This window comes from Pleurodeles waltl, chromosome 2_1 (assembly GCF_031143425.1).
Source record: "Pleurodeles waltl isolate 20211129_DDA chromosome 2_1, aPleWal1.hap1.20221129, whole genome shotgun sequence".
In the NCBI taxonomy this organism is placed as follows: Eukaryota; Metazoa; Chordata; class Amphibia; order Caudata; family Salamandridae; genus Pleurodeles; species Pleurodeles waltl.
In genome coordinates, this window is record NC_090438.1 from 276202987 (window position 1) to 276219289 (window position 16303).

General features: G+C 44.9%; 1 protein-coding gene across 1 annotated transcript in view; it reads left to right on the forward strand.

The window, feature by feature from the left end:
- ARHGEF6 (Rac/Cdc42 guanine nucleotide exchange factor 6) overlaps positions 1-16303 on the forward strand; it is a 793672-nt gene that overhangs the window by 161790 nt on the left and 615579 nt on the right. The window contains exons 4-5 of the mRNA XM_069212447.1: positions 3111-3235; positions 14048-14249. Coding sequence (XP_069068548.1) covers positions 3111-3235; positions 14048-14249 — 327 coding nt within the window. The remainder of the gene's footprint in view (positions 1-3110; positions 3236-14047; positions 14250-16303) is intronic.

A 16303-nucleotide genomic window follows, 5' to 3' on the forward strand; every position in this document is an offset into this window, starting at 1 on the left:
TAGCCGGATTTCTCGAGCCTACTCCTCTTGTCTCTTCTTCTGACCCTTGTTTATTAAACTATTTTGCCTTTGTGAAGGCTATCAAAAGTATGTTCAAACAACTTGTTCTCTGCTGAAGCCAGGTGTGGTATCCATTTAAGTAATTCTGATGTCGGCTGGCAGCAGAAACCACATGGATAGAAAGGGCACAAATCTTATTTTGTAGGGGGATAGGGTTTTGAAGGAAGAAGTCAAGGAGGAGCTGATTTGAATTTACAAGAGCCTGTAGATGTTAATTAGCCTCTATAAGAGGACAACCTGATGTAAATCAACCCTCGATTCCTTCAGGATGACTCAAAGCTTGGACCTGTTGACTATGTCAAATGCAGAGGACAGGTCCTGGAAACTTGTGGAAGGCTCCCTTCTTTGAGAAAACATATTTACCAAGAATCAAATAGAGTTTAAGACACTTTTCCTGTGTGCCTGCTCCCTCATGAAAGCTCAGCTGTACTTTACATATAATATTGTTTGCCCAAGCATGGAGTCTAGCCAGTACAGTCCGTCTCAATTCTCTTCTATTATATTCTTGACACTTCTAAAGCGCATGGCTACCCAACGGGCCGCCCCTCCTCAATAACATAGCCAATGAATCAAGAAGATAAATTTGCAAGTAAGATTGTAGGTCACTGTGGTTATCTTTTTAAAGATTGGCGTGATCACCGAGAGATACAAATTCTTTAGGAGCAATAGGGAACCACAGATGGCATTAACAACCCTAGCGAGGTACAGCACACAAAGGTCCGATGTGACTTTACATATATATATTCTTTGTGTCTGTAATCATGGCACTGAGCCCCTTGATACTCTTTATTGACTTTGCCACTGATGATTATTACTGACAACTCAGCCTGTTGTGGTCATTACTGACTAGACATTTGATGTTCCTTACTAACTGGGCATCTGATGTTCATTACTCACAGCTGGACATCTGATGTTCTCCTTTGAGAGCTTGGCCTCTGATGTTCATTATTGAGCTACCATCTGATGTTCAATACTGACAGGGCCTCTGATTTTCATTACTGACAGCTGGGTCACTGATGTTCATTAGTAACTGGAACACTGATGTTCACTTGTCACTGAGCCACTGATGTTCAGTACTCACTAGACTTCTCATGTTCATTACCAACAATCGAGCCACTAATGTCAAATGCTGTATGGCTTGTGATGTTCATTACTGACTACTGGGACTCTGATGGTCATGATTAACTGGGCCACTGATGTTCAGTAGTGACAGGACATCTACTGTTCATTACTCACAGGTGGACCTTTGATATTTATTACTGACAGCTGGACCACTGATGCTTATTACTTACTGGGCCACTGATGCACATTTTAAACAGGGCCACTGATGATCTTTACTGGCAATTGGACCACTGTTATTTGCAACTTTCAGCTGGATGGCTGGTGTTTGTTACTTACACCTTAACCATCAACGGGTCTGGCTTCTTCTTTTAAGTCAGAGTGCATAATTGGTGATTTTGTATGTCTAATTGTGTACATTGGTTAGTTCATGGATGCAAAACTGAGTCCAAGGGTAGATGAATAGATGGTGAGTGAGTGCATAAATGACTGATGGATGATTGACTAAGTGCATGATGGTATATTAGGTCAATGGGTGATTTAATAGATGTATCAATTATTGTATGGGTGCATAAAGGAGTTTAATGAGTGAGTGCATGCATGTCTGAGGCCAATATGCTGGGGACTGCTGTGTTCCCATTGGTGCTTTATTCCTGCCACTATTCACTCACTTACTCATCCATCCATACACTCATTCATCTGTGCCAAGTCACTCACCCCTCCATCTATTCATGCACCCAGTTACTCATCCATTCATTTATCCATACACTCACTCATTCATGCATGCATTAATTCAGCCATTCTCACACTCACCCACACGTGCATGCAGTCTGGACTAGAAGTTTAAGAAATACAAATAACCAAACCAATTGTTTTTGCTGATGCTTATGTAATCAAGGAAATAGGTAAGGCCATGCTTATGTGAAGTTATGGGATGTACTGGATCTGTGGCACAAATAGGTAATCAGTGTTGGTGCACATGACTCTTTATTAACAAATGTAGAAGCCATTTTTGATCCTGCCAACAGGTGTCTGGAATACCTTCACATAATAACCTCTGCAAAATTTTCTGGCTCTGTGGGCCTCATTAAGACTTCAGCTGATGGAAAAGCCCGACTGCTGAAGTTCCGACGGGTAGATTGCCGCCAGTTTGGCAGCCTCCCTGCTGGGTCCAATATGAGTCTCCCACTGGGTCAGCGGCAGAACCTCAGTTTCCGCCCGCTGGCGCAGTGGGAAACGGCCTACAGCATTGTCTCCGGCTCGTAATAGAGGCGGCGGCAATGCTCTAGTGCATAGGGTGACCAGCTGGCAAGGGGTGCCCCTGCACTGTCCATGTCAAGTGCCTGTAGCCTTTTCGTGGTGGTGGAGAAGGCTTGCAGCGCTGCCCAGGTGGATTAGGACCGCTACAACTGCCGGGACGATTAATCCTGGCTGTGCTGGTGGTCAGACCGCAGCGGTTATAATGTGGTGCTCGGACCACCACATTGGCGGCGGTCCGACCACCACTGCGAGTCTGGCGGTCAGTAGACCGATAGACTCGTAATGACACCCTGAGTGTTCTGGTGCATGGAGTGTTGTCTGTGTGTAGGATTTTCCCTTTACCTGATTCCAGTAGTGTATGTTTGAAGGGAGAAAGAGGACCTGAAGGCTGTGTTGGAAACACCAATAGCTCCTGTCTGGTTTTAGTGTTACCAAATTTCTTGAACTTTGTACGTAAAGTAAACTACTAACAAACTCAATCTATATTGTACGTAAATATGTGAAGAAGAATTATTTCTACTAAGGCAACGCAGAATCACAAAAAAGCAATCCTTTTCATTTAATGAAAATATCAGCTTGACAAGCAAAATCATGAATGAAGGTGCTCACCTTTAGAGCTTAAATGATAACACGTACATTGTTTGTTAATAAGAAATTTGTCATTGTGTGTTTAAGAATGTTGGTGCCTATCGGGAATCCGGTTTAAAATACTTTTTTCTGTTTTTTAATAGGTCGGGGTTCAGAAAGGCCATGTTCGCGCTTATCATCTCTGCCACATAATTTTTCTTTTATCGCTCAAGCAAATCCGCAAGAACTATCTTCCAACACTTCCAGGGTACCAAAGCGACAATCAAAGGTATTGGTCTGTTAACCATGTTAGAATGCTTGAAAAAGCCATGACTCTTACAAAATATTTTGCTTAGTTGCTTTATAGAACCACCTTGGTTGGTATTGATGAAACATGCTGTTCCCTGTCACGTCCTCCATGAAGAATGCTGGGAAATGTAAGCTTCTAGGCCCAATAAGATCTTTTTTTTATATTCGGGAGTGCCAACACCGATAAGACCAGGTTATGCAGTGCTGAACACAAATGATTCCAGCATGCTATGTCGGCGAAGGCTGGACTATTATAAACAACCATTGACTAAGCCAATCAGCTGAGCTTTTGGATGGTGCATGCACGCAGAGGTGCATGCTGTATGGACGCATGTTGAGCATGCACCATCCTTGCAAGTAAGCAAACCTACAGAAAACTTTTTACACGAAGTCAAACAGGAGTATAAGCTTGCAAAGGACACAGACAAGCAAACATACTGATAGCAAAGCAGACAGACCAACAGTCATACTTAACCCTGTAGCGGGTGGAGCACAAAAGCGATATTAATCAATGGAGCATAGGATTACGTGTATCAGGAGGGCACAAAGTGATGTGCAACAGGAAGACACATGGTAATACACATCAGGGTGTAATTGATGATGCGCTCTACGCAAGCACTTGGTGATGGGCACTATCAGAGCACTGGGCAGTGGCATCAGGTAATCTCTGGGAGGTGGGCACCAATGCAGCATCTCGGAGAAGCAATGGGTGTGGCACCACAGGGAAACACTGTCTAATATGTTTCACAGAGGCATTGGGTTATGTTCATAATTGGAACACTTGGTGCTGTGTGTCAGAGAAACACTGGTTTTGTGCATGAAGTGACTAATGAATTTTGTGCATCAGGGAATCATTAGACGATGTACAGGGCTGGATGATTTATGGAAGCAAGAACAAAGTGATGGAATGAATACTTGAATTAATCTCAACTGCTGGTGATCACACTGTCCGCATTCCAGTTTATCATTTTTCCCACTGCAACCTCTAGACAGAGAGGAAAGATCCAAAGTTAACCTGTTGTGCTCCATCCGTTTAGGACTCAAACCATTTGGGGGCTTTTCATGTCCGTGGATTACTGATGCTAGTCCGTTTAACAGTTGGGGTGGATTACATCATAAAAAGGGCGCATACAGGTCCAGCATGACCAGAATACAGCCAACTCATTGATTCACATAGTGCAAGAATTCACCACAAAAAACAAACAGAATCCTCGCTGATCCATGCAGTAGCTTGAAACTGATGGAAGAGGGGTCTTGATTTGTGCCTTGCTGAAGGACGATATTAAGTAGAATTGTGAGATGACGGAGGCAATGATTGGAATGTCCTGTCTGTGTAGCAATGGTGGTGTTGAATCAATGGGGCCCTCAGTGGTCTTTAATTGTATCAGAATACATTCATTTGGTGTTGTTTCGTGCAGAGAGAGTCCCTTCACCTCGTTGTGTGACCCAAACCGCGGGCAATGAGGATAAAGAACTCGAAGCTCCAACTCCCAACAATTATTTTCTACTTGCGTCAATTTGCCTGCAAGGGAACCATCAAAGCTCGTTTTGTCTATGGATTTCCAACGTCTTTCTTCATTTTGATTTCAGCTCTGTTCCTTGGAGCTCTTCTCCTTTTCTTACAATGTACAGGAGGCAAGCAGCAATTCTGCCCTTTTTGGTATTCGGCTGGGTGAGTCCTCGAAATTCCCTCCAAATGGCTTTCCTTCCTCCTAAGTCTCAGGCCTTTTTCAAACCTTGCCTTCATGCAGGGCCATGAAAATCTACCATGATGATCCCCACAAAAATGCCTGCTATTCTGCCAAAACTCTGAATGATAGAGTGGCAAGATCTTTGCACATTCTGCATGAACTTTTTCCAGGGGCTGTGCCTGCTAACAGTGTGCCTAATGACATGCTTAAAAAACTGAAATTGGAACTGATTGAGCCTGATCACAGATTATTTTGACTTGTAGCTTGGCCCTAAGGCGCACACTTATGATACGGGTAATAAATGTCCGGAAAGGTAAAAAATCCAAGACCTTAGTTGTCTCACTGGATTCTCCTCGGCCTTCCATATCAAAGAAGCCTCCTCAGCCTGTTGATGACCCCATCAACAAAATCCTCACCGACTGCCACATTTAAAACCATGACGTTCAGTGACTTGTGGAATACAGCAGCATCTACTCCTGCTGACAACAGTCCCATACTAAATCAAGGAAAGACTGAGTCAGCCATCTTAGTAGCTGCTTAAAAAGCATTCCGGATAGAGAGTGCCAATTTAATTTCCTTAAGATTACATAGAACCATGGGACCACATGAGACTTGGAGGCGTTAATTTGGAGTAGCTGTTGATTTACCCGTGTGCCTAAGATGTTTGTGTGATGATTTACCAATGGAGTGGAGTGTCTATAATTCTTGGAATGAGGATGGCATCAGCAGCTAAAATTGAACTCTGTGATAGTCAGACCATTCCCATGGGTAGGTGCTAGCAATGGAAATATCCATTTTGTTAGTAAAATGGGCATTCACCACATACAATGTTATATTAGCAAAGACTAAATAAAGTTCTCAAACACCATGAGGGTCTCTTGGCACTCTAACAGGCACTGGGAGGAGAGGTGAGACCACTTATTTCTAGCAATGTGAAAATAACCAGATTTTCATTGCCTTCCTAAAATTAATATGACTGGAAATTACAGCGAAAGGATGGTCACCCTGCTAAAAATCTATGAAATCATGTTGCAGTCAGATGTTGAAGTATATTTCATCAGAGAGCTCTGGTTGGATAATATTTGGCTAGATAATTGGCCACAATACGTGATACATTGCCATAGATAAATTTGTGCACAAGGCCGACTGTGGGGACATAAGCAATTCAAACCAGAATGCGAATTGGGGACGAAACAATGGTATGGTGCCTGATAGTAATTGTGTTAGGGGTAAGGATACTATTACTATTGTTTGTTGGAATGTGGCAGGGCTGAAATCGAAGGAGAGGGATCCGGGATGGTTAACGTTTGTTAATGCCCATGACATTTTATGTCTTCAAGAAACATGGTGTAAAGATGAAGTTAACTATGAGGGATTCGTTTCTTACAATTTACCGGCGTTGGGAGGTGGTATAGGTAGAGCGAAAGGCAGTCTCCTTATACTTGTAACGATCTGTCGTCCTATTGTGGTTAAAAAGTATATACCTGTAGGGGACCTTGTGCAGATCCTCTGGCTTGTGGATGACAAAGACCATAATGTTTTATTGATTAACTATTATAATAACATTTTTGATGTTACCCGGGTCAAAGTAGTAACAGACTTAGCCGGCGCTGTCGAAAATCTATGTCTGGAACAGAATGTTGTATTTGACTTCATCTGGGTAGGGGACTTCAATACTACTTTGTGCGATTTGTCTACACAAAGGGTTTGTGGGGTTACTAACAGTGCCGGCTGGGATGTCCCGCATTTTGGACATAATAGTTATGGGGAAGCACTGCATAAGTTCATGGGCTGCTATGACCTGGAAATAGCGGAGTGCTGTAAAGATGTTAATGGTTTACCCATTCCCACTTTTAAAAATTGGCACACCAGCTCGGTCATTGACCATGTGATCACATCTTCTAATATTAGTTCTTACTGTGATCCACCAAGAATTGAAGTAACTACCCTAAGTGACCACAACCGTATTATTCTGGACACTACCCTTTGGGCCGGTAGTTCGGTGGATGTGGGAATTATTATTTCTAATGTAGAACCACATAGGACTAACGGTGTAAGGCTAAGATGGATTGGTGAAAGAGCCGATGATCTAACTAGCTTCATAATTAATGAGAGCCTGCTGGACATTGCTTCTATTTTAAAAAATAGTTCTGACTCTGAGAGGGTTTTATATTGTTTTAACCAAATTAATAAAGCTATTGATGCCAAGTTTACCAGTCGCAATAGTAGGCAAAGTAGGAACGGACCGAGATGGTTTAATCACCTTTGCACTTCCGCACTAACTGGCCTCAAGCAGGCTTTAGCAGCGAGGCCCAGGGACAAAAAACTGGTAAATAAATTAAGAATGGAATATAAATGTGCGCTCAAACAGAGGAAGGGTGAACTGCAGCAACAGGCTTGGGATTCCCTCAACCAAGCTGCTGAATTATCAAATTGTACATTATTTTGGGCCACGGTCAACTCGCCTTTTCTTAGGGATGAAAAAACTCCACAGTTGACTTCTAATGTTTCTAGCGAGGGTTGGATTGCACATTTCTCCAGCATTTTTGACTCTGATAAAGACAATGATCCTAGTCCCAATAAGTGGCCTACTCTGCCTTTGGATGTATCCGTTAGTGAGGTCAAATATGGTATACGGGCTAGCAAAGGAGGGAAAGCTCAGGGCCCGGACGGGGTACCTATAGACGTTTATAAAGCTGCGCCAGATGACTGGGGCCCCCTTTTAACCATTGTTTTTAATGTTGCCGTGTGTGCCGAGGCCCCTGTAACTTGGGGTGAATCAATCATTGTGCCAATTCATAAAAAGGGAAGTAGATCTGATGCTAAGAATTACCGCCCGATCTCTCTCCTTGACTCTTCAGTCAAGGTTATGAGTAGAGTGATGTTAGTAAGATTAGAGGAATGGGCTGAGCAGGATAGCATACTGGCTGATAGCCAGTATGGTTTTAGGAAGGGACGAGGTACGCTCGACCAGTGCATCAATCTTGATCTACTGATCGGGAAGTATACTGAAGCGAAACCCGGTTCCCTGTATCTTTGTTTTGCTGACCTGAGCAGCGCATTCGATATGGTAGATCATTCCATTTTATGGCCAACTCTGTTAAATTTAGGAGCCCCAGAAGGCATAATCTTTTTCCTCGCTAGGTTATACGATAAATTGAAAACCAACGTACGTTTTGGAACCAGAGGAGAATGTACTCCAAAAATCTGTGTTACACGAGGAATTAGACAGGGTTGTGTTTTGGCACCTCTCTTATTTATTTTATTTATTAATGGAATTGATGATATTTTAAAAAAGGTTAATGCTGATGCTCCTCAGATCAACGGTGTTCCGGTGCCGGTGTTACTATATGCCGACGACGCTGTTTTACTCTCTCGAACACCTGTCGGATTACAACGACTAATGGATAGTTTTTCCTCCTTTATTAAAGATAGAAAACTAGTAATTAATAAGGGAAAAACGCATACCATGACCTGCGGAGCTAAAGCCAAAACGTTAAATGCCTTCTTTATAGACGGCGAAAAGGTGAAACAGGTGGATAAATTTTGTTACCTAGGTATTACCTTCTCTATGTGGAACAGGGTCAAGACTGATTTGCATATGGCTGGGTTCAAACTGGGGTGGCATGGTGAGCAAAATAATGGATGGATTAAACCCAGATCTGTGACTGGGGGTGAATGTTTGATTGGTTCCGCATTCCGTCCATCCAGTTACGCTATCCCACAGCGTTTGTATTTTGCTTTGCTTTTGCCGCCCTAAGTGCGCCGGGTATGCCCAGACGTGGGTCCCGGGCTCACTGTGCCACTGGATTCAAGCTAGCCTGGCTGAGGAGGGGTGAAACCCCGAAACCGGTCCCAGGATGCTTGTTTCCGGTCCAGGGAGAACCTGGCCTGGCAGTTCGGGCTGGACTGTTCCCATGTGGAACAGGGTCAAGACTGATTTGCATATGGCTGGGTTCAAACTGGGGTGGCATGGTGAGCAAAATAATGGATGGATTAAACCCAGATCCGTGACTGGGGGTGAATGTTTGATTGGTTCCGCATTCCGTCCATCCAGTTACGCTATCCCACAGCGTTTGTATTTTGCTTTGCTTTTGCCGCCCTAAGTGCGCCGGGTATGCCCAGACGTGGGTCCCGGGCTCACTGTGCCACTGGATTCAAGCTAGCCTGGCTGAGGAGGGGTGAAACCCCGAAACCGGTCCCAGGATGCTTGTTTCCGGTCCAGGGAGAACCTGGCCTGGCAGTTCGGGCTGGACTGTTCCCATGTGGAACAGGGTCAAGACTGATTTGCATATGGCTGGGTTCAAACTGGGGTGGCATGGTGAGCAAAATAATGGATGGATTAAACCCAGATCCGTGACTGGGGGTGAATGTTTGATTGGTTCCGCATTCCGTCCATCCAGTTACGCTATCCCACAGCGTTTGTATTTTGCTTTGCTTTTGCCGTCCTAAGTGCGCCGGGTATGCCCAGACGTGGGTCCCGGGCTCACTGTGCCACTGGATTCAAGCTAGCCTGGCTGAGGAGGGGTGAAACCCCGAAACCGGTCCCAGGATGCTTGTTTCCGGTCCAGGGAGAACCTGGCCTGGCAGTTCGGGCTGGACTGTTCCCATGTGGAACAGGGTCAAGACTGATTTGCATATGGCTGGGTTCAAACTGGGGTGGCATGGTGAGCAAAATAATGGATGGATTAAACCCAGATCTGTGACTGGGGGTGAATGTTTGATTGGTTCCGCATTCCGTCCATCCAGTTACGCTATCCCACAGCGTTTGTATTTTGCTTTGCTTTTGCCGCCCTAAGTGCGCCGGGTATGCCCAGACGTGGGTCCCGGGCTCACTGTGCCACTGGATTCAAGCTAGCCTGGCTGAGGAGGGGTGAAACCCCGAAACCGGTCCCAGGATGCTTGTTTCCGGTCCAGGGAGAACCTGGCCTGGCAGTTCGGGCTGGACTGTTCCCATGTGGAACAGGGTCAAGACTGATTTGCATATGGCTGGGTTCAAACTGGGGTGGCATGGTGAGCAAAATAATGGATGGATTAAACCCAGATCTGTGACTGGGGGTGAATGTTTGATTGGTTCCGCATTCCGTCCATCCAGTTACGCTATCCCACAGCGTTTGTATTTTGCTTTGCTTTTGCCGCCCTAAGTGCGCCGGGTATGCCCAGACGTGGGTCCCGGGCTCACTGTGCCACTGGATTCAAGCTAGCCTGGCTGAGGAGGGGTGAAACCCCGAAACCGGTCCCAGAATGCTTGTTTCCGGTCCAGGGAGAACCTGGCCTGGCAGTTCGGGCTGGACTGTTCCCATGTGGAACAGGGTCAAGACTGATTTGCATATGGCTGGGTTCAAACTGGGGTGGCATGGTGAGCAAAATAATGGATGGATTAAACCCAGATCTGTGACTGGGGGTGAATGTTTGATTGGTTCCGCATTCCGTCCATCCAGTTACGCTTTCCCACAGCGTTTGTATTTTGCTTTGCTTTTGCCGCCCTAAGTGCGCCGGGTATGCCCAGACGTGGGTCCCGGGCTCACTGTGCCACTGGATTCAAGCTAGCCTGGCTGAGGAGGGGTGAAACCCCGAAACCGGTCCCAGGATGCTTGTTTCCGGTCCAGGGAGAACCTGGCCTGGCAGTTCGGGCTGGACTGTTCCCATGTGGAACAGGGTCAAGACTGATTTGCATATGGCTGGGTTCAAACTGGGGTGGCATGGTGAGCAAAATAATGGATGGATTAAACCCAGATCCGTGACTGGGGGTGAATGTTTGATTGGTTCCGCATTCCGTCCATCCAGTTACGCTATCCCACAGCGTTTGTATTTTGCTTTGCTTTTGCCGCCCTAAGTGCGCCGGGTATGCCCAGACGTGGGTCCCGGGCTCACTGTGCCACTGGATTCAAGCTAGCCTGGCTGAGGAGGGGTGAAACCCCGAAACCGGTCCCAGGATGCTTGTTTCCGGTCCAGGGAGAACCTGACCTGGCAGTTCGGGCTGGACTGTTCCCATGTGGAACAGGGTCAAGACTGATTTGCATATGGCTGGGTTCAAACTGGGGTGGCATGGTGAGCAAAATAATGGATGGATTAAACCCAGATCTGTGACTGGGGGTGAATGTTTGATTGGTTCCGCATTCCGTCCATCCAGTTACGCTATCCCACAGCACAGCGTTTGTATTTTGCATTACCTTCTCTAACGACAGGAAATGGAACAATGAATTTAATAACATCCGGAATAAAATGGCAAAAAATGCTTATGGTATTTATAGATTTGCTGCAAAAGTTGGGGATCGTCGAACCAGGGATATGCTCAAGATTTACCAAGCTAGATGTGTGACTATTGCTCTGTATGGGGCAGGAGTATGGGGTTATAGCTGTACCTACAACTTACAGCTGGAGGAAAATATGTTTTTAAAAAAGCTCCTGTTTTTGCCCATCTCTGCCTCAACTGAATTAAGCCATCGCGAATTAGCCATTAATTATTTAACTGATCTGATATCACTTAAACCATTGATGGTCTGGCGGTCTTTTTGGCTTGGCGATGAGAAGCTACTTAACAGAACTATTGTTGAGGATTGCCTACGTTTGGATAAATATCGAGATATTCCCTGGGTTAAGTATGTTGTTATCTGTTTTTCAGACATTTTTAATCTGAATATTTTAAATAATCCTAGTGCAGCAACCACGATCTCCAAATCAGAAATGAAAAGTATATTTCTAACTTATGCAGAAAGGAAACGAGCAACTATAGCCGGATCATTGTCCTCCGTCATTTTTTATAATAGATACAATCTAATGGAGGGTTTTCCATCTCACCTAACTATGGTGACTAGGAATTCACATAAATTCGTGCTAACCAGACTAAGATTTGGGATGGCACATTGTTTAGTAGCCCATCCAAACATTAAGAAACACCCGATTGGGCCATGTAGGTGCGATAATGTATCTACACAGAGCACTGTGCACCTTCTGCTGTTCTGTAAACTGTATACATGTTTTCGTATAGTATTTTTGAAACCTCTGTTTGTTAAATACGGAACACGTACAGTTAAACATGCCATGGCTTTAATTTTTAATCTGCAATCGGCAGATATTTGTTTTATACTGCCACCTTTTTAAATCAGTGCATCAATTCCAGGAAAAGTATGAGTTTTTAATGTATTTTATTATTCTTTTTATATATTTATGAATGACCATATGTATTACTCAATGAGCCATTAACTATAATTAATAACTGTAAGTTTTAATTGCAATGTCTTTGTAAATATGTACTGTTGTCTTTTTTTTCTCTCTTCTTTGTTCATGCTTTTATGGTCATTTATATGTGCCGAATAAAGCTTTATGAATTGAATTGAAATTGTGCACAAGGCAAAGTACTTTGAAAATGTTGCTGACATAAATAGAGAGCCAGAGTAAAGATTTTAGAATAGGCGCCAAGGAGCTGAGTCTAGGTGTCTTAGAGACCAAGCAGGCTGATTGGTTTTTAATCTATTGTAGCCTGGCCAGAAGGGATTTCTTGATAGACAGTAATCCATTTAGGATCCAATAAAGATAGCCATAGCTAGCTGACTACTTTCCAGTTTAAGAAAGGAGACGGGGATTATTCCATTGTTAAAACCCTACACCCTTTGTGGTTGAAGGGAAGAATGCCAAGTTACCATTGCTGTCCTCTAGCCGAAACATTAAATTCACCTGGATGAAAATTGAGGCAAAGTGAACTGTAAGATCAGCAATCAGATTTGTAAGTGATTCGAGAGCATCAAATGTTTTTCGTGGTGGAGTGATAGCAGAGCAACCATTATCAGGCATTCACCCCTAGCAGACCATCTGAGTATTCACTCCTATCAGACCACCTGTGAAAGCATCACTCCAAATAAGAGCAATCCCACCTCCTTGCCTTGAGATCTGCCTTTGTATTAATGTGATATGGAATGAGCACATTGTTGAACATTCCTAAAGCACTCTCTGAATGAAGCCCAACTTACATTCTTTACCCTGCCACAAAAGCTCAATACCCCCAATAACAAATGCCTACTGAAAATGTTTTGTCGCAACGTAAGCAAACTGTAGTTTCAGTGTCTTAGTCCACGTGATATGTTTATCAGACCTATTTTTTTTCCTTTTGAGCTTTGCTTACTTAAATGTTCCTAGAATGCTAACATCCATCCATTTTGTGCATGAAATGTCGTGCTGCAGAAGTGTTGAAATTAAACTTCATGCATGAGTTATAAAATTAACTAAAACAGAGATCTCTCTTGTTTTGAAATGGTTATGTGAAGAAGTGTTTGAAAGCGCAGTCATTCACTTTTGAAAAGCTATCAAGATCAATGATCCAAAAGGGACCCCTTCCTCTTTGAAATTGGTTGGGAAAATATTTTTAAGAGCAGGCAGTGGTCAACTGCCTACTCTTAAATAAAAAATGAAACTTCAAAGTAAATCTTTTTTCTTTTTAAACGTATCCTGTTTTCTTTTATGGAAAATGGACTGTTTAAAAAAAAAAAGATTGCTTTATTTAAAAGCAATCACAGACAGACATGGTCTGTTCACTCCAGCAGCTCACCATCCCTGTGATGACAGCGAATCGTAGTGGGTCACAAATTGCGACCTACCTTATTAATATTTATGAGGTAGGTCTATTTGTGACCCACTGTGAATCGCTATTGAAGCTCAAAAGAATTTCACACATTAGCAATAGCGATTTCCAAATTGAGATTCGTAAAAAATTGCAGTGCTATTCCTATTTTTCGTACATCTAGCCCTTAGAGTCCTGTTTCCCATGGCTACTTTCTGGCCCCGACACCAAGGGTAGCAGGAGCTGGGCCAGAAGTACTAAAGGGTTATTGTTCCTAACTCCTGTCGTTGAAGGACTTCAGCTTCGCCGCACCACCCACAGTTGTATCTTGGCAAACCATCCAGAGGGAACGATTGCGCATTAGTACTTGACAATGTCCTTGCGTGGTACCCCTGCGGAGTGCATCTATGGGGCAGGCAGTAGTCAACAAAATCCGGATACATTAATAAAAAATATATTTGATATATAGAGAAAACATCAGTCTGCATTTTTTAAATGTGTTATTTCCTGATATTTACACGTCTTTATTTTTTTATTTTCTTAGGAAATGACAGAAAACGGTAATTTTCAGATTGTAGTAAAGGCCAAATTCAATTTTAAGCAGAACAACGAAGATGAACTTTCATTTTCTAAAGGAGATGTCATTTATGTCACAAGAGTGGAAGAAGGCGGATGGTGGGAAGGAAACTTGAATGGGAAAATGGGCTGGTTTCCCAGTAACTACGTAAAAGAAATCAAGCCTGCTGGTAAGTGAAGTTTTGTTTTATTCGGCAGGCAAAAAAGTCAAATAAATGCAGTGTTATTATCAGCAGTCCTATGACCTAGGCGTGTATGTAACTTTTCCCCAAAATGAAAATATAAGTCAGTAAAAAACTAGATACATTCTCTCTGTGTAGGACAATGCCCTTGTTGGCATGGTTACTCCCCCCCACCCCTCTTTTTGCCTGACATTGATGCCAACTTTGATTGAGAGTGTGCTGTGATCCTGCTAACCAGGCCCCAGCACCAGTGTTCTTTCCCAAACTCTGTAACTTTGTTTCCACAATTGGCACACCCATTGCACACTGTTAAGTCCCTTGTAAAAGTTATCTGTGGTGCCAAGGGCCCCGTGGCCAGGGAAGGTCCCCAAGGGCTGCAGCATGTATTATGCCACCCTGAGGGACCCCTCACCAAGCACATGCACACTGCCTTTGCAGTTTGTGTGTTCTGGTCCGGAGAAAAATGCTGAGTCAACATGGTACCCCTCTCAGGGTGCCATGCTCACAAACCACTGCCTGTGGCATAGGTAAGTCACCCCTCTACCAGGCCTTACAGCCCTAATGCAGGGTGCACTAGGCCACAGGTGAGGGCATAGCATCATGAGCCATATGTCCCTACAGTGTCTAAGTCCATTCTTAGACATTGTAAGTGCAGTGTAGCCATATTGATTTCATGGTCTGGGAGTTCATCACAACGAACTCCACAGCTCCATAATGGCTTCACTGAACACTGGGAAGTTTGGTATCAGACGTCTCAGCACAATAAACCCACACTGATGCCAGTGCGGGATTTATTGAAAAACGCACCCAGAGGGCATCTTAGAGAGGACTCCTGCATGTTAGCCAAACTACTGGTGCAGGTCTGACCAGTCTGTGCCAGCCTGCCACTTCCAGACAAGTTTCTGACCACATGGGCTGACAGCCTTTGTGCTCTATGTGGCCAGAAACAAAACCTGTCCTGGGTTTAGGTGCTTCACACCTTCCCACTGCAGGAACTGTAACACCTGGTGGTGAACCTCAAAGGCTCACGCCTCTTGTTCAGTGTCCCCTGGCACTCCAGCTAGTGGAGTTGCCCGACCCCCCCCCCGGCCAAAGCCCCACTTTTGGTGGCAAGTTAGTGGGAAAATTAGGGAAGACAGGGAGGAGTGAGCTGAGTCGAACCCCTCCCTGCAGAGTCCTCCATCTTAGTTTGGAGGACAGGGACCAATAGACTTAGATTTGTGTACCCCTCCCCAAAGGGAGTGGACACAAAGAGGGTGTATCCACCCTTAGGGACAGTAGCCATTAGCTACTACCCTCTGACCTCTGTAACGCCCCTAAATCCAGGATTTAAGAGCTCCCCTGAGCCCAGTTTGTCAGATTCCTGGCAACCTCACAAGAAGAAAGAAGAAGGACTGCTAAATTGAAACCCCAGCAGAGCAGGAGGAAGATGAAAACTGACTTGGCCCCAACCCCACCGGCCTGTCTCCTGCTTCAGAGAACCCTCAGAAAGAAAGACATGCATCCTGCGGGTCCAGCAACCTCTGCCAAGCCTTCAGAGGACTGCCTGCATCACCAAGGACCAAGAAGTCCCGTGGAAAGCGGCCCTGTCCAAGAAGAAACTACACCTAAGGACTCCAGAGCCTCCCCGGATCCACGAGTCCAGACCACTCTGCACCCGCAGCCCATGGCCCGTGTCCAGGTGGCCCAACCGACTAGAGAGAATCCCCTGGCGATTCCGAGCAAGTGCCCACCTGGGCTGACCTCTACTGTCCCCCTTAACGATGCCTGCAGTGTGAATCCAGAGGACCTCCTCTGACCGCGAACGCTCTGGACGAAGATACCTGTTGCCTGAAGGTCCACTGCACCCACAGCCCTCTGGCCTTGGGGAACCCGACCTCTGGTGCGGCAATGCGCAGCAGGCAGCCCTCCTACTTGTCCAGCCTGTGCTTTTCTGAAACCGACACCCGGGACTCAGCCTGCAGCATCCAAGTGACCCCGGGATCCCATGATAGGAAAGCATTGTACCTGGCCGCCACTGTGCTGCGGAGGGTGTGTTTGGT